Source organism: Apodemus sylvaticus, chromosome 22 (genome assembly GCF_947179515.1).
Source record: "Apodemus sylvaticus chromosome 22, mApoSyl1.1, whole genome shotgun sequence".
In the NCBI taxonomy this organism is placed as follows: domain Eukaryota; kingdom Metazoa; phylum Chordata; class Mammalia; order Rodentia; family Muridae; genus Apodemus; species Apodemus sylvaticus.
The window spans coordinates 30,762,184-30,782,158 of NC_067493.1; the positions used below are offsets into that span (position 1 = coordinate 30,762,184).

General features: G+C 39.2%; 1 protein-coding gene across 1 annotated transcript in view; it reads right to left on the reverse strand.

The window, feature by feature from the left end:
• Window positions 1-3,074, reverse strand: part of LOC127672700 (cytochrome P450 3A9-like) — a 42,600-nt gene extending 39,526 nt beyond the window's left edge. Inside the window, exon 1 of the mRNA XM_052168011.1 lies at window positions 3,004-3,074. Coding sequence (XP_052023971.1) covers window positions 3,004-3,074 — 71 coding nt within the window. The remainder of the gene's footprint in view (window positions 1-3,003) is intronic.
• Between the last annotated feature and the right edge of the window lie 16,901 nt (window positions 3,075-19,975).

The following is a 19,975-nucleotide window of genomic DNA, read 5'->3' on the forward strand; positions in this document are numbered from 1 at the left end:
TAAACATGACTTTATAAAATTAATTTGGCTATCATTATCAACCATAATGTAAATATTGGATATGCAGGATATTTGATATGTTACTCCTCTGAAAGGGTCAAGATCCGCAGGTTGAGAACTGATGTCCTGATTCATAGCTATCTATAATGTATGTTATCACTGGCCCATTCTCTTCTTTATCCATCTATTCTGAGAGATTCACATGACCTGATGAACAGACCTAGAAAAAACTGTTGAATTAAAAACCTGCTAAGTTAAAAGAAAAGAAACTGGGGAAGACCCTTGAGGACATCGGTACAGGGGGAAAGTTCCTGAACAGAACACCAATAGTGTATGCTCTAAGATCAAGAATTGACAAATGGGACCTCATAAAATTACAAAGTTTCTGTAAGGCAAAGGACACCATCAAAAGGACAAATCAGCAACCAACAAGTTGGGAAAAGATCTTCACCAACCCTACATCAGATAGAGGGCTAATATTCAATATATACAAAGAACTCAAGAAGTTAGACCCCAGAAAACCAAATAACCCTATTTAAAAATGGGATACAGAGCTAAACAAAGAATTTTCACCTGAGAACTTCGGATGGCTGAGAAGCATCTTTAAAAATGCTCAACTTCATTAGTCATTAGGGAAATGCAAATCAAAACAACCCTGAGATTTCACCTTACACCAGTCAGAATGGCTAAGATTAAAAATTCAGGAGACAGCAGGTGTTGGCAAGGATGTGGAAAAAGAGAAACACTCATCCGCTGGTGGTGGGGTTGCAAATTGGTACAACCACTCTGGAAATCAGTCTGGCAGTTCCTCAGAAAACTGGGTACCTCACTTCCGGAAGATCCTGCTATACCACTCCTGGGCGTATACCCAGAAGATTTCCCAGCATGTAGTAAGAATACATGTTCCACTACGTTCATAGCAGCCCTATTTATAATAGCCAGAAGCTGGAAAGAACCCAGGTATCCCTCAACAGAAGAATGGGTGCAAAAAATGTGGTATATATACACAATGGAGTACTATTCAGCCATTAGAAACAATGAATTCATGAAATTCTTAGTCAAATGGGTGGAGCTGGAGAACATCATACTAAGTGAGGTAACCCAGTCTCAAAAGATCAATCATGGTGTGCATTCACTAATAAGTGGATATTAGCCTAGAAAATTGGAATACACAAAACATAATCCGCATATCAAGTGATGTCCAAGAAGAACAGAGGAGAGGCCCCTGGTTCTGGAAAGACTCAGTGCAGCAGTATAGGGCAAAACCAGAACAAGGAAGTGGGAAGGGGTGGATGGGAGAGCAGGGGAAGGGACAGGGGCTTATGTGACTTTCGGAAAGTGGGGGGCCAGAAAAGGGGAAATCATTTGAAATGTAAATAAAAATATATCGAATGAAAAAAAGAATAAAGTCAATCAACCCTTTTGCAGCTAAAAAAAATAAAAAATAAAAATAAAAAAACCTGCTAAGCAAGTTTATTTCAAAGTATGCATACCATCCAACCAATATATTTTCTTATGCATTAGGCTTATATCTCTGACACACATGACCCAATGAAGTTACTTTATCTGTTGTCACAAATCCTGAGAGCAATAATATTTGCTTTTAACTTTAACCTTCTGAAAGATGGCTGCAATATTATCTCCCAAAAGCTTTAGGACCAAATAGAATGAAATGAAATATTTTCAATTAACTGTAAAACATGATCAGATGAAAAGATGTTGCCACAAAACCTGTATACTTAGCCTTTCCTTAAAAGAATAAAACCATGTTTGAGATTTCTATTTTCACATTACAATGTAAATGATGACAGAAGTTAAATGTGAAGTGTTTGGGAAGGGGGAGCAGCTACTATCCATGGAGTCAAAGGTGTGCACACACACACAAACACAGACAAACAATCATACACATACATGCACTCATGCAAATATGAACACATAGACACTCACATAGGTAGGAGAACAAGTTGTCCATGGTGTCACATATGTTATCCTGGAACTCAGAATAATCTTTCTTCCTGTATATCATTATGAAGTCATCCTATCATGGAAAGGAAGTACTGAAATAGATGTTTTGACTGATGCTCTCAGTGGAACTTAGAAGGAAAACATTTAAAATCCAAATTGCTTCAGAGTGCCCTTTAAAGATGCAAGTAGATTTCATAGCAGGGGAAGTGTAACTCCCTATTCTGATGCATGGAAATGGTGAAGGGAAATAATCAGAGTCAGGTCTTTTTGCTCTAAAAATTCATCACTTAGGGGTGCTAGAGAGGTGGCTCAATGGTTAAGAGCACTCCTTGCTCTTACAGAGGAGGAAGATTCACTCCTCAGCATCCACATGGTAGCCCACAGTCATTTGTAACTCCAATTTCAAGGGATATGATGTCCTCTGCTGACCTCCATGGGTACCAAGCACACATGTAGTGCACATACATGCATCATATAGGCAAAAGACAAATATGAAATGACTAAATGTAACATACTAGGGGCGTTGTATAAATGGTCCTTGTGGTGAGAAAATGGAGCAAAAAATAGCCATGTGCCTGTGGAAAAACACTCCATGTCTCCTGTATCAGAGAAAACAGAGGTGAAGACAACACAAAAGGTCTTCCCATCCCCACAATACCAACAATCCTGAGACCTTGCAGATGAGACCTCCTATCAAACACAGTGACCAGTTATTTTTAATCTGCTTCACTGAGCCCTGGGTAGTTAATCTGGAGAAATAGTGAGACTCACTGGAGGATAAGCCAGGTCTAAATGGGTTCATTCAATCCTCCTGTCTACAAAATGTGGATTTTAGTAGAAGAGGAATATACACTTATCCTGTAGGAGGGATTTTCATAGAAACAAAAGAAACACCTTAAGTCTTTGTACATCCCATGTTCAAGCAGTGTCCCCTTCATTTTCTCTTTGAATTTTCCAAACAAGTAAAGGAAAGAAATTTCTGATTCACATCCCCCAAGTTCTGATCATTAAGGACAGGAGCCTGGGCAGTTTACTCACAGGTAGAGGAGCACCAGGATGGTAGCCAAGAGCATCCAGGTTTCCATGGAAATTTTTGGAATCAAGTCCATTGCTGCTTTCTTTAATCAAGTCTCTCTTCTGTGCTTATCTGTGTGTGCTGCCCCTTGCAGGGCTGAACTTTCTGAGTTCCCTTCCCTGCTTAGTTTTGATTCAAGGCAGTGATCCTTCAGTGCTTAAATACTGGAAAAGGAGGTTGGGTTGGCCTTACCTTCAGTAGAAATACTATTGTGCCCACAGTTCCAAGAGTTTGGTGCATTCTCCACCTCCACTGTTGGCCAAGAATCATGGGTGTGCCCACACTAATTCATTTGGTAGATATAGCAATGAAAAAAACACAACCTGTGATATCATTGAATCAAAAGGTTGTTGTCTCTTATCAGAAGCTCAGGTGAAGTTGTCCTTGACTTCCTGTAGTCTACCCTTTGCCCAGAGCTGCTTTTATTTTGCAATACTGGAAATTCATTCAAGTGAGCTCCACCTACAGGTATTATTTTTATTCACTTCCCTCTGCCTACAATATCCTCTGCCTCAGAGAGGACTCTTACTCATCCTTCAAATCCATCCATTAAAATTCCATCTGATAGAATCCTTCCTCACTAACCTCAACAAAAGATAGAAATAGTCTCCTGGACAGCCTTTTTATGGCCAGGAAACAATCCTAATTTTCTCTCTCCAAGAACATTGTGGGTTTCTACATGTTTTTCCAATACCAGATTATAAGCTTATGCAAGGCATAGTCTATCACTAGCTTTTATGTCTGTCTAGAGGAATTATTTAAGAAATGTGGCATTTAGGTGACTGAGCAGCCAGGTGCAGACAGGTACACAGAAATCACCTGAGTAAAAAATGACTTGAGACACGGCCTGTCAAGGCTCCACCTGCACCCAGGAGCTGAGCAGCACCACAGCCGTTGTTCCACCTACCCTGCCAGGGGACATCTGCCTTACAGGGAGTCCTGCAGTTAGAGGGAGTCCAGCATTTAGAGTTGAGACCACCGCCATCTTTTTTCCTGTGACTGAGCAGCCAGATGCAGACAGGTACTTAGATATCATCAGAGTATAAGATTGCTTGGGACTTGGTCTGGGGCCAGGGATCCACCTGCACCCAGGAGCTGAACAGCTCCACAGCAATCTGTTCCAGGGGAAAGCAGGTAATCCAGGGGTGCTGAGATAGGCTTGAAGGCACACAGGAGGGAAAAGCACCAGCCAGTAAAAACAGGACCAACTAACACCAGAGATAACCAAATGACAAAAGGCAAATGTAGTAACATTACTAACAGAAATCAAGGCAACATGGCACCATCTGAACCCAGTTCTCCCACAACAGCAAGTCCTGGATAACACCAGAAAAGCAAGATCTGGATTTAAAAGCACAGCACATGGTGCTGATGAAGGGCTTCAAGAAGGACATAAATGACTCCCTTAAGGAAATACAGGAGAGCACAAGTAAACAGGGAGAAGCCATTATAGAACTACAGGAGAGCACAACACAGCAGGTGAAGGAATTGAACAAAACCATCCAGGATCTAAAAATGGAGGTAGAAACAATAAATAACTCACAAAGGGAAACAACTCTGGACATAGAAAACCTAGGAAAGAAGTCAGAAGTCATGGATGCAAGCATCAACAACAGAATACATGATAGAAGAGAGAATCTCAGATACAGAAGATAATACAGAAAGCATTGATAAAACAGTCAAAGAAAATGCAAAATGCAAAAAGCTCCTGACCCAAAACATCCAGGAATTCCAGAACAAAATGAGAAGACCAAACCTAAGGATTATAGGTATAGAAGACAGTGAAGATTTCCAATTTAAAGGGCCAGTAAATGTCTTCAACAAAATTATAGAAGAAAACTTCCCTAACCTGAAGAAAGAGATGCCATGAACATACAAGAAGTCTACAGAACTTCAAAAAATTGACCAGAAAAGAAATTCCTCCCAGCACATAATAATTAAAACACCAAATGCACTAAACAAAGAAAGAATATTAAAAGCAGTAAGGGGAAAAAGTCAAAATAAGGAAAGAAATCAAGGATTTTTTTTTTAATTTAATAAAAGTGAAGATACAACATAGCCAAATTTATGGGTCACAGTGAAAGCACTGTTAAGGGGAAAACTCATAGCTCTGGGTTCCTCAAAAAAGAAGCTGGAGAGCACATACAATAGCAGCTTAACAGCACATCTGAAAGCTTTAGAACAGAAAGAAGCTAATACACTTACTCCCAAGAGCTACTCCAAAGCTACTCCCAAGAGAAGTAGAAGGCAGGAAATTATGAAACTCGGGGCTGAAATCAACCAAGTTGAATCAAAAAGAACTATACAAAGAATCAACAAAACCAGGACCTGGTTCTTTGAGAAAATCAACAAGATAGATAAAGTGTTAGTCAGACTAACCAGAGGGCACAGAGACAGTATCCAAATTAACAAAATCAGAAATAAAAAGGGAAAAATAACAACAGAAACTAAGGAAATTTAAAAAAAATTATCAGATCCTACTGCAAAAGCCTAGATTCAACACAACTGGAAAATCTGGATGAAATGGACAATTTCCTAGACAGATACCAAATACCAAAGTTAAATCAGGATCAGATAGAACATCTAAAAGTCTTATAACCCCTAAAGAAATAGAGGTGGTCATTGACAGTGTTCCAACCAAAAAAAGCATAGAACCAGATGGTTTTAGTGTCGAATTCTATCAGACCGTCAAAGAAAACCTAACATCAAGACTCTTAAAACTATTCCACAAAATAGAAACAGAAAGAATACTACCCAACTCGTTCTATGAAGCTACAATTTCGCTGATACCAAATCCACACAAAGATCCAACAAAGAAAGAGAACTTTAGACCAATTTCCCTTATGAATATCGATGCAAAAATACCCAGTAAAATTCTTGTTAATCACTCACTGATAAGCGGATATTAGTCTAGAAGCTTGGAATACCCAAGACACAATCCACATATCAAATGATGTCCAAGAAGAAGGAAGGAGTAGCCCCTGGTTCTGGAAAGGCCCAGTGTAGCAGTGTAGGGGAATACCAGAGCAGGGAAGTGGGAAGAGGTGGATGGGGGAACAGGGTGAGGGAAGAGGGATTATGGGACTTTCGGGGAGGGGGGATCAAGGAAAGTGGAAATCATTTGAAATGTAAATAAAGAATATATCAAATAAAAAATTCTTACCAACCTAATCCAAGAACACAGCAAAATAATCATTCACCATGATCAAGTAGGCTTCATACCAGGGATGCAGGGATGGTTCAATATACACAAATCCATCAATGTAATCCACATTAAAAAACTCAAAGAAAAAACACATGGTCATTTCATTAGATGCTAAAAAAGCATTTGACAAAATTCAGCATCCATTCATGTTAATGGTCTTGGAAAGAACAATAATTCAAGGCCCATACCTAAACATAGTAAAAGAAATATACAGCAAACCAGTAGCCAACATCAAACTAAATGGAGAGAAACTTGAAGCAATCCCACTAAAATCAGGGACTAGACAAGGCTGCCCTGTTCTCCATATTTATTCAATATAGTACTTGGCGTTCTAGCTAGAGAAATTAGACAACAAAAGGAGGTAAAGGGGATACAAACTGGAAAGAAAAATTATCACTATTTGCAGATGATATGGTAGTATACTTATGTGACCCAAAAAAATCCTCCAGAGAACTCCTACAGCTGATAAACAACTTCAGTAAAGTGGCCAGATATAAAATTAACTTCAGGAAACCAGTAGCCTTCCTATACTCAAAGGATAAACAGGCTGAGAAAGAAATTAGGTAACTGACACCCTTTACAATAGCCACTAACAATATAAAGTATCTTGGTGTGACTCTAACCAAACAAGTGAAAGATCTGTATGACAAGAACTTAAAGTCTCTGAAGAAAGAAATTGGCGAAAATCTCAGAAGATGGAAAAATCTTCCATGTTCATGGATTGTCAGGATTAATATAGTAAAAATGACCATCTTGCCAAAAGCAATATACAGATTCAGTGCAATTCCCATCAAAATCCCAACTCAATTCTTCATTGAGTTAGAAAGAGCAATTCTCAAATTCATCTGAAATAACAAAAAACCCAGGATAGCTAAAACTGTTCTCAACAGTAAAAGACCTTCTGGGGGAATCATTATCGCCAACTTCAAGCAGTACTACAGAGCAATAGTGTTAAAAAAAAAAACTGCATGGTATTGGTACAGTGACAGGCAGGTAGATCAATGGAATAGAATTGAAAACCCAGAAATGAACCCACACACCTATGGTCACTTGATCTTTGACAAAGGAGCTAAAACTATGCAGTGGAAAAAAAGATAGCCTTTTCAACAAATGGTTCTGGTTCAACTGGAGGTCAGCATGCAGAAGAATGAGAATCAGTCCATTCTTATCTCCTTGTACTAAGCTCAACTCCAAGTGGATGAAGGACCTCCACATAAAACCAGACACACTGAAACTAATAGAAAAGAAACTGGGAAAGAGCCTTGAGCACATGGGCACAGGATAAATTTTCCTAAACAGAACACCAATAGCTTATCCTCTAAGATCAAGAATTGACAAATGGGACCTCATAAAATTACAAAGTTTCTGTAAAGCAATAGGACAAAACGGCAACCAACAAATTGAAAAAAGATCTTTACCAATCCTACATCCGAGAGAGGGCTAATATCTAATATATACAAAGAACTCAAGAAGTTAGACTCCAGAGAGCCAAATAACCCTATTTTAAAAAATGGGATACACCTATCTCTCTGTATATGCCTCTCTCTGTCTCTCTTTGTCTCTCTCTGTCTCTCTCTCTCTCTTTCTCTCTCTCTCTGTCTCTCTGTTTCTCTCTCTCTCTCTCTCTCTCTCTCTCTCTCTCTCTCTCTCTCTCTCTCTCTCTCTCTCTCTGTGTGTGTGTGTGTGTGTGTGTGTGTGTGTGTGTTCTGTAAACAAGAAGTACAAGTTAAACCTTGAAGAAAGACGTTTTAATTTAATTGTTTTTTACATTTTCTTATTTACTTTATGGGGTTGGGCTTGTGGGAAGGTCAGGACAACTTGCAGGAGCTGGTTTTTTCCTTCCACCAAGTGAGTTCTGGGGAACTGAACTCAGGCTGTGAGGCTTTGGCAACAACTGCTTTTACTCACTGGGCCATCCTGCAGGCCAGAATGATTGTTTTTAACTTGCTTTTTGGTGTTCTCTTTTGTGGACATTTCCTTTGTGTTCATGCATACAGAAACTTCTCTGGGGCACACTTGATTTATGAAGTTTAAAGAATGAATAAAGTTAAGTGTCAGAGAGCAAAAAAAAAAAAAAAATGGGTGACAGAGCTAAACAAGGAATTTTCACCTGGGGAATATCAAATGGCTGAGAAGCACCTAAGGAAATGTTCAACATCCTTGGTCATCAGGGAAATGCAAATCAAAACAACCCTGAGATTTCACCTCACACCAGACAGAATGGCTAAGATCAAAAACTCAGGAGACAGCAGGTGTTGGCAAGGATGTGGAGAAAGAGGAACACTCCTCCACTGCTGGTGGGATTGCAAGTTGGTAAAACCACTCTGGAAATCAGTCTGGCCATTCCTCAGAAAACTGGGCATGATACTACCAGAGGACCCTATTATACCACTCCTGAGCTATACCCAGAGGATTCCCCGGCATGTAATAAGGACACATGCTCCATGTTCATAGCAGCCCTATTTATAATACCCAGAAGCTGGAAAGTACCCAGATGTCCCTCAACAGAGGAATGGATACAGAAAATGTGGTATATTTACACTATGGAATACTACTCAGCTATTAAAAACAATGAATTCATGAAATTCTTAGGCAAATGGGTGGAACTGGAAAATATCATCCTAAGTGAGGTAACCCAATCACAAAAGAATACACATGGTATGCACTCACTGATAAGTGGATCTTAGCCCAGAAGCTTGGAATGTTCAAGACACAATTCACATATCAAATGATATCCAAGAAGGAAGGAGAGGCCCCTGGTCCTGGAAAGGCTTAATGCAACAGTGTAGGGGAATACCAGGACAGGGAAGTGGGAGGGGTTGACTGGGTAACAAGGGGAGGGAAAAAGGCTTATGGGACTTTTGGGGAGGAGGGAACCAGGAAAGGGGAAATCATCTGAAATGTAAATGAAGAATATATCTAATAAAAAAGTAAAATAAAATTTTAAAAAAGTTCACCTTTCTGATTCAAGAATTGGATTTTAAAAGGTTTGTCTTCCCTTCTCAAGTTCCAGAAAAGAAGTGTGTTTTTCTTCTTTAAAAAAGGCCTCATGGGGTTTGCAGTCCTATGGGAAGAACAATGATGTTGGCCACCCAGATGCCCCAGGACTCTCAGGGACTAAACTATCAACCAACGGATACACATGGTTCCCACCAAAAATTTGGCAGAGGAATGTGGGAGGAGTGGTCTTTGGTCTGGTGAATGCTCAATAGATGTCCCAACAAAGGGAAATCAAGGGGGAGGAGGTAGGAGCGAGTAGGGTGGGAGTTATATACTTGGAGGTGGGAAGAGGAGTTGGGGGTTTTGGGGAGGAGGGAAACCAGGAAAGCTTTTAGCATTTGAAATGTAAATGAAGATTGTATTCAATTAAAAAAAAGCCCTCAGTTTGGATTTTAGTTAATTCCATATGTAGTCAAGTTGACAACCAGGAATGACCATCATGTTCCTTTATGCTGCTTTTGTGTCTCTGAGATTGTCAATAGCTTCTGATTCTCTCCTTCACCATTGTTTTGCTGACTAACATCTGTATTCATTCATAAGGGAACTAAATTCTCTAATACACCAACCTCAATATAAATCTTTCAGAAAGTTTCATTGACGAATTGAATAAAATGATTTATGAATATTAAAAAAAAGAAATGTGACATTTAGAAAATTCAGATGACATTTCCTATGAACTGACCACTTCATATTTGATGGTCATAAAAGCAAGAATGTTAGTTAGACCCAGTCTCCTTGCTCACCTATGCAGGCTGGTCTGTCATGGAGCTGATTGTTCCATCACTTGAAGAGAGTTGTCTCAAGAGTTTAGAGCTTTGCTATCTTTATCATCTGTCTGTGACGTCTTTCCCTATCTGTATTCCTATCGGGGCCTTGCATAATCCCTAGTAACTCACCCTACAATTATGAACACACACAAACACACACATACCATACACCAAAGGATGAAGAGTCAATTCCCAATACCCACATGATCACTTAGTACTGTCTAAATTTGAACTTCAGTGGCTCCAACTCCCTCTTCTGGCCTCTGTGAGCACAACAAACATAGGTATACATGCAGGCAAAACATCTATACATATAAGATCATTTTAAAACCTGTGTGTGCATATAAATGTGATGTGCATGTGTGTATGTCTGTGTGTGTGTGTGTGTGTGTGTGTGTGTGTGTGTGTGTGTGTGTGTGTGTGTGTTTTCACAATTTTAGGAGTGAGTTCCTAGGGACTATGCAAGTCCCTGATAGGAGTACTGATAGGGAAAGATGTCACAGACAGATGATAAAGATGGTAAATATATGGCTTCTTCCTCATTCTCTTGACTTAAACAAGAGCCTGGCGGGCTTTACAAGTTGTATGGTGGGACCATGATAAGTTTATCCAAAACTGTGAGCCTTTTGGATACCTTTTTTTTGTTGTTTAAATTAAGCCTAGAAACTTTGAATACCCAGGACATAATCCACAAATTAAATGATGTCCAAAAAGAATGGAGGAGTGGGCCCTGGTTCTGGAAAGACTCAGTGCAAGAGTATAGGGGAATTCCAGAACAGGGAAGTGGGAAGGGGTAGATGGAAGAATAGGGGGATGGAAGAGGGTTTATGGGACTTGCGGGGAGTGGGGACCCAGAAAAGGGGAAATCATTTGCAATGTAAATAAAAATAAATAAATAAATAAATAAAATCAATCCTAAATCAGGGGAAGAACCTAGTAGTTCCTTCCACCTGCAGTCCTTAAAGCCCCCAGCCTTCCTGAAAATGCTGGTCTTCAGTTTACTAAATTCCCTTCTGTTTTCGGGGCTTCTTCTCTATGTGTGCCTTGATGTGTGTGTGTGCTCCTTCATCTTCAATAAAAGTATTTTTCATCTGTTTGCTCCGCCTGATGTACCTGAGATTTTCCCCACTGCTACCTGCTGTGTTCCAAATATCTCTGCCTTTTAATTCCTCAACTAGCAGACAAAACAAACCTGATCCAGAAGCCTTGCTGGTATTGGGAGTGCATGTGCATTCGAGTGTGGATATGTGCATTCACACGTGTGCCTGTGCGTGTGGAGGCTGGAGCCACATGACAGATACCCTCCTTGATCACAGCCCATCTTATGTATTGGATTAGTGTCTCTCACTTGAACCATGACCTTGACAATTTGGTTCATCTAAATGGTTAGCTTGCTATGCTGTTTCCCTGGCTCTGCCTCCCACATTCTTGGATTCAGCTAGTCCATTATGCCTGTGAGATATTGTGAGCAAATTCTGGTCCTTATGCTTGTATAGTAGGCACTTTATCCACTAAACCATATGCCCAAGTTAGTCAAATTCATAACCAAATAATGTGAACTCTCCCACGTGCATGATGAATGTGTATGAAGGGATTGAAGACAACAGTAGCCTGAAAAGATGTGTGTATAAAAGAATTGAAGATGACAGTCCTGGGAAGAGAGGTAGAGCACATGCACCTTGGCCACAAAATTATGACAAATGTTACTACATATACCATTCAAGGGTGCCCCAGACTCCAGAATAAAATATGATTCAAGCTACAGACTTGAGGGAAAGGAGTATAACACAGACATGTCCCTGTTTTCAGGTAAATGAATGGTTTCTGCATAAGCACAAAGCAGAATTGAAAAATTATATCTGGTGCCTTACCTTTGAAGTGCTATCTATCAGATTAACTTCTTCTTGTCCTTTCTCCCCATACATCTCCTTCCCACCCACCACTGAGTACACAGTTTTGTTTTGACACATAGTCCCTGCCTTGATGTTTCATTAAGACTTGCCACATGCCCAAAGTAATTGATCAAAATAGAAACTCCTGACATTATGAGCCAAAACAAATCTTCCCTCCCTTGCCTTGTTTATCTGAGGAATTTTCTCAAGTTCATGAATAGGATAAAAAATGGCATAAATAAGTGAGGCCATTGTTGTAGCCATGCATGACTGTGAGACTCAGAAACCTGTGGAACTTGTTTGCAGAAGAATAAGGAAAAAATCTGGGACAGAATAGACATTAGATTGCTGTAAGCAAAGACCTGATGGGTGATTGCAGTGTTAACAAGGGCCACTGTATCATTAAGGGTATGAAATCCTGGCTGATGATGTTTCAGATGGAAATGACTACTTTGTTGAGATTCTTTTGGGAAATCAGGGACCATTCATGCTACATGCAGGCCACAAACATGTCTGCATTTTATCCAATCCCTTAAGTGTTGGAGGCTGAATTTAAAGGAGACAGGCTAGTTATTAAGGACATTTTAAAGTAACACAGCATTAAGCTGCTTCTGGCTAGATTGATCACTAGAAAAGGGAGTCCAATGCTAACAGTCCTAACAGCCAATACATGAAAAGTTTGCAGCTTGGTCAGGAAAGAAATGCATGTAAAGTCAGGGCCAAAATACTATGGTTACTGAAAAGAGGAGGGTGCCATTTTTTTTAAAGGTAAGGTAGTTTTGATTTGTATTTCCATAGGTTCTCAAGAGTCACAGAACTTATGGGTAGTCTCTATATAGTGTGGGAATTTGTTGATGACTTACAGTCTATAGTTCAACTTCCCAACAATGGTCAGCAGCAGCCGTGAATGGAAGGCCAAGGATCTAGTTGCTCAGTCCCATGAGGCAATGTCCTTATGTAGGTCTCTAGCAGAAGGTGTGGCCCAGATTAAAGGTGTGTGCCACCATGCCTGGATCTGGGATCTGCTTTGTCCCAGATGGCCTTGAACCCAGAGATATCCCTGTTTTAATCTTCTGAGATTCACAGCCACTATGCCTCAAGATCTACAAGTCAAGATCCAGGACAAAAACTTGTATCTCCCAGCCTCCAGATTAGGATCACAGGTAAAGCTTCCAATTCTGGATTGAAGTTCATTCCAAATAGAGTCAAATTGACAACCAAAGATGTTGAATATTTATTTCTTGATGGTTTAGCCATTCCCGTTTCATCATTGGAAAGTATATATTTAGTATCTATGCTAGCTAGTTGTATGTAAACTTGACACAAGGTAAAGTCATTTCAAAAGAGAAAACTTCTGTTGAGAAAATGTGCCTACCAGATTGGCTTGTGGGCAAATCTTTAGTGAATTTTCTTAATCAGTGATTGATGTGGGAGGATACAGAACATTTTGGGTGTTGTTGCATCTGGGTTGATGGTCCTGAGCACTATAAGAAAGCAGGCTGAGCAAGCCTTGAGTAGCTAGCAGGAAAGCAGTGCTTCTCCATGGCCTCTGCACAGTTCATGCCCTCCTTGAGTTCCTCACCTTATTTCCTTCAGTGATGGACTATGCTATCGAAGTGTGGTGGTTTGAATGAAAATGGTCCTCACAGAAGGTTTGAATACTCGGGCAATAATTGGTTTGGTAAGGATTAGAAGACATGGTCTTATTGGAAAAGGTGTATCACTGGAAGTATATTTTGAGGTTCCAAAAGTCCATGTCACTCTAGTTGTCTCTCTCTCTCTCTCTCTCTCTCTCTCTCTCTCTCTCTCTCTCTCTCTCTCTCTCTCCTCTCTCCTCTCTCCTCTCTCCTCTCTCCTCTCTCCTCTCTCCTCTCTCCTCTCTCCCTCTCTCCCCCTCTCTCTTTCTCTTCCTGTGGTTGTTTTCTCAGCATGTATGCTTCCAGGTACAACATATGTGCTGCCTGCCTGCTGCTATGTTCCCTGACATGACGATCATGGACTAGCACTCTAAAATTTTAAGCAAGCATGCACATTAATAAATATATATAAAATCTTCCTAGAACTAACATAACACATTTTACTTTGAAAAACTTAATTTTGTTGATTGCACCTCCTGTAATAAGGTGTAATATGACTCTGACCTGTCCTATTCACCAGGAGGCTTCTAGTCTATCTGGGTGAAAGAAATTTGTCATTTTTTGAGACCAAAACCCAGCCAGGATCATAGCCAATCAAAAGCAAAAGGTCTTAGTCTACCAAGGGTCTTATAAAAAGGCATGATTTCTGTGAAATTTGTTCTGTTAGGTAATATCTTTTTTTAAATGCACAAAGAATTGAGCTGCAGGCATGGATGAAGACACTCTGTACTAGAGGTTTGTCATGATGACTGTAGTGGCTTCTGTTCTTATGCTAATTATGTTACATAAAAAAGCCTGATTGCAGTGTCCCTTACATAGAATTAAAGGAAGCCTGTCCCAGTTGTTTTTTGACTGGTCAATAAAGTTACCGATGGCCAATGGCTAGACAAGGAGACAGAGGACTTTTAGGATTCCCAAGAAGGGACTGAGGAAGGAGGAAGAGGGGATTCAGCCTTGACAGAGTGGGAGATAGACTACACCAGAAAGGTAAAGGAGAGAGAGAGAGACAGTAGACATGCAGGTACAGGGGGAAAGTGGCCCAAGAAGGGCTGCCCAGCAGAGTCCAGGGCAGCAAAGGTAAAATGCAGATTTGGTAAGTGTTAACTCAGGAATATCAGACGGGAGTGTGTGGTAGCCACATGGATTTAGGGAATGGCCCAGTCATTGAGCTTCTTAGGGAATATTAAAAATAAGGCTCTCTCTCTCTCTCTCTCTCTCTCTCTCTCTCTCTCTCTCTCTCTCTCTCTCTCTCTCTCTCTCTCTCTCTGTGTGTGTGTGTGTGTGTGTGTGTGTGTGTGTGTGTGTGTTTGTGTGTGTTTCATACATGAATCCAAAACATTTAGATGGGTGGCAAAAACCCACTTGGGAGTTTAGAGCAGATTAACTATCTACCTCTCTGGATGGTGCTCAATGTGTTAGGATTCCACTCACTTTTAAACTTTAATTAGAGATTACAGAGTAGAAGACACATGCTGTGCTATGAGATTAGGAGATAAGGAGAATTGGTTTCTCAGCCAAACCAAGCTGAGCCAAGTGGTTCCTCCCCAAGCCTTACATGTTCAGAACTAGAACAAAAGGTTTGCCAGCTGCCAATGATTTACCCCAGGCCCTTCTTGAAAGCCTGTGGCTGCCTCAGAAAGTTTGAAACTCAGAGGCGCTGGGAGCCACTGCTGTGCAAATAAACAGGATCCTTGAAAGGGAGACAGAGGCAGATAGTAGAGCCTGCTCTCCTCCAACAAGCAGATAATCAAAGGATAGCGATGAATGAAATTTGATTTAATTGTTTTTAAGGATAAAAGGGAGTATAATGGCAATGGTTTAACTATTTTTAAGTATACACAGAATAAAGAAATGCAAGCCTTGGCTCTCAAAAGTAGGAAACAAAGGCATGGAGATAGAATAGAATGAGTGAGAAAAACGCATTAAAAGAAATTTGAAAAAGTCTATGCCAGGGCAGCACTCGGGATCTTTCTGATGTAGTCTATATAGGATTTCTGGAATTTCTTAGCCTGGTATGACAAACTAATAGCCTAAAATAGGTTCATATAGAAATATAGAAGGGAACTTAATTAAAGGTAAATACATAGGAAAAGATGTCAGTTCAAGTTATGTAATGAGAAAGAGATATTAATCGCCATAGAAGTGATAATTTAAGTATACACAGATAAATAAATTGAAGCTTTTGATCTTATATTGTAGGTCAAGAGAAGGAGACAGGGGAAATAACTTTATCTCAGACAAATAGCAGAAACTTAGGCACTGAGCCCATGTAAGATCAGGGCAGGAGATAGTTAAGAAACACTGCCTCAACTGATAATATTTGTTTAGGTTGCTTTAATTGCTTTGAAGTGTTTTAATTATGAAATGCATGTGGTTATGATGTTTAAAAAATGTCCTCTGGAAGAGAGATCAAGCTACTAAATTGACTCATTCTATACCGTTGATGATTTCAGGCTACTGGACCAAAGACATGCTATTGTGAGAAAAGGGCTCTGTATTAGTGTTATAAGAAAGAAGAAAAGGCTTTGGACCACTTCCAGAGTGATATAGACTAGATATGACAGGAGAAGACCCCCTGAAGTACTTGGCTATAGAAAATAAAAATTCCGAAGAAATCAAACAGAACAGGTAACTTGATTTTCTTGATTCCTACACATGGGAACATGTGACCTCCTCCTGCCCACTGTTCTAAAAGAATAGCAGCCAGCAACCTGATCCACCTGCCTCTTTGAAGAAGAAGAAGAACCGGTTTCCAGCCTTCAGGGGAGGGGATGGGCCTGCCTTTGTATCTTGGGAGAGAGGGATTAAAGATGGAGACTTGAACCAGAAGCCATGTGTTTTTGTTTCTCTCCATTGTTTTCTCTTGCCCTCTTTCCTATACCCATCTCTCCTTCCAGAGAACCAGCTGTTAAAATGTATGAGCTGGACTCTATAGGAACACCCCTGTAAGTGGCTTAGACATGAAAATGTCTCCAACCAAAATTTCAGTTAAAATTAGACAATAAATCTTGTTAGTTGAAGAATCCTTAAAATTCATTGTGCCATCCTTCATATGGCATGAATGAAGATTTATTACAACTGGTTATTGACCAAATTAACTCACAAAAGGATATATGTCTTCATCTGCTCTAACAAGGAACAAAAATTCATCCTTAGCTGATCTGTGCATCTTGCATAATCCATGCAAATATCTTAATAGTACTAAAAACTTGGTGGTAAGATTCAAAAGTCCCATCCTCCTGAATACCACTTCGCTTCCGTTCCTTCCTTTCCTTCCTCGCCGACCCCAATCCCTCCACAGGAATGTGGAAAGGCCTGACCAGCACAGGTAGGACCAACCCTGCTGCTCAGAGGAACCCTTCCAGATTTCTATCTCTGGCTGGGAACCAGAGGTGGCACAGGAAGATAGGTAATCTCCCACGAGTATGGAAAGGCCTGAGAGTGCAGAGCTGATCCTGGGACATAGATCACCTGCCACCATTTGCACCAGGGAGCCAGGAAACTCCACAGCCCTCTGTGCGTAGCCTGCAAGGAGAGAGTGATCTACTAGCAACACTTTCACTTCTGACTGCAGAGGTGAGATCTCCACCTTCTCTCTGGAGGGGAACATACACAAATACCACCACAAGAGAGCTGGTCTCCCAGGAGTGCCTACATACCTGTGTGCACAGAGAGAACAGGAATCCCAGGAGTACAGATACAGAGGTTGGCAGGACAGATAAGCCACAGTCAGACACAGCAAGACCAGATAACACCAGAGATAGCCAGATGGCAAAAGGAAAATACAAGAATATCACCAACAGAAACCAAGGCAACATGGCACCATCTGAACCCAGTTCTCCCACAATGGCAAGTCCTGGATACTTCAACACACCAGAAAAGAAAGATCTAGACTTAAAATTACATCTCATGATGCTGATAGAGGACTTCAAGAAGGACATAAATAAACCCCTGAAAGAAATACAGAACATGGATCAACAGGAAGAAGCCCTAAAAGAGGAAACACAGAAATCCTTTAAAGAAATACAGGAGATCATGCGTCAACAGGCAGAAGCCCTTAAAGAAGAAACATAAAAATCCCTTAAAGAATTAGAGGAAAACACAAACAATCAAGTGAAGGAACTGAATAAAACCATGCAGGATCTAAAAGTGGAAGTAGAAACAATAAAGAAACTACAAAGTGAGCCATCTTTGGAGATAGAAAACCTTGGAAAGAAATCAGGAGTCATAGATGCAAGTATCAACAACAGAATACAAGAGATAGAAGAAAGAACCTCAGGTGCTTAAGATACCATAGAAAACATTGACTCAACAGTTAAAGAAAATGCAAAATGCATAAAGCTGGTAACACAAAACATCCAGGAACTCCAGGACACAATGAGAAGACCAAACCTAAGAATTATAGGTATATAGGAGAATGAGGATTTACATCTTAAAGGCCCAGTAAATATCTTCAACAAAATTGTAGAATAAAACTTCCCAATCCTAGAGAAAAAGATGCCCATGAACATACAAGAAGCCTTCAGAATTCCAAACAGACTGGACCAGAACAGAAAGTTCTTCCGGCACATAATAATCAAAACACCAAATGCACTAAACAAAGAAAGAATATTAAAAGCAGTAAGGGAAAAAGGAAAAGTAACTTATAAAGGCAGACCTATCAGGATCACACCAAACTTCTCACCAGAGAGGATGAAAGCTAGAAGATCCTGGGAAGACCTCATACAGACCTTAAGAGAACACAAATGCCAGCCCAGGCTACTATACCCAGCAAAACTCTCAATCATCATAGATGGAGAAACCTAGATATTCCATAATAAAACCAAATTTACACAATATCTGTCCACAAATCCAGCCCTACAAAGGATAATTGATAGAAAATGCCAACACAAGGAGGGAAACTACACCCTAGAAAAAGCCAGAAAGTAATCTTCTTCCAACAAACCCAAAAGAAGATATCCACATAAGCATATAAATAACATCAAAAATAACAGGAAGTAATAATCACTATTCCTTAATATCTCTTAACAACAATGGACTCAACTCCCCAATAAAAAGATATAGACTAACAAAATATTTCTCCTGTAAATCTTCAATTTTATCAGAAAATGTTTCTAATTCCCCTTTTAATTAATTTGGTAATATTTTTTATTTCTACCATTTTATACGCATTATTTTTCATGATAATCTTAAATTTTAATGTCTTTCTATATACTTCCTCTATTTTATCAGAAATGTTTTCAATGTAAATCTTTGATTTTATCACAAATGTTTCTAATTCCACCTTTAATTAATTTAGAAAGAGTTTTTATATCTACCATTTTATATGTAAAATTTTCCATTTAATAGTTTCATATAGCTTGTCTATATATTTCTTGAATTTTATCAGAAATATTTTCCATGTAAATCTTCAATTTTATCTGAAAACATTTATAATTCCACCTTTAATCAAGTTAGAATTATCTTTATGCCTACCATTTTATCTGTATAATTTCCATGATAATCTTTAATTTTAACATGTTTTTCTATATATTTCTTCAATTTTGTCAGAAATATTTTCCAGGTAAATCTTCAAGTTTATCAGAAAATGTTTACAATTCCACTTTCAATTAACTTAGGAATACTTTTATGCCTACCATTATTATATCTATATAAAATGTTCCATAATAATCTTCAATTCTAACATGTTTTTCTACATTTTTCAATTTTAACCTGTTTATCTGAAATATTTTCCATGTAAATCTTTAATTTTATCATAAAGTGTTTTTACTTCCCTTTTCAATAAATAAATTAAATAAATAAATAAATATGGTACAAGAAAGAAAAAAAGAAAGAAAGAAAGAAAACGTAGAGAGAACAGTCAAAGAAAATGCAAAAAGCAAAAAGCTCCTAACCCAAAACATCCAGGAAATCCAGGACACAATGAGAAGACCAAACCTAAGGATTATAGGTATAGAAGAGAGTGAAGATTTACAATATAAAGGGCCAGTAAATATCTTCAACAAAATTATAGAAGAAAACTTCTCTAACCTAAAAAAAGAGATGTCCATGAACATACAAGAAGCCTACAGAACTCCAAACAGACTGAACCAGAACAGAAATTCCTCCCATCAGATAATAATCAAAACCAAATGCACTAAACAAAGAAAGAATATTAAAAGCAGTAAGGGGAGAAGGTCAAGTAACATATAAAGGCAGGCATAACAGAATTACACCAGACTTCTCACCAGAGATCATGAAAGCTAGAAGATCCTGGGCAGATGTCATAAAGACCCTAAAGAACATAAATGCCAGCCAGACTACCATACCCAGCAAAACAGTCAACTGCCATAGACTGAGAAAACAAGATATTACATGACAAAACCAAATTTATACAATATCTTTCCACAAATCCATCTCTACAAAGGATAATGGGTGTAAAATACCAACACAAA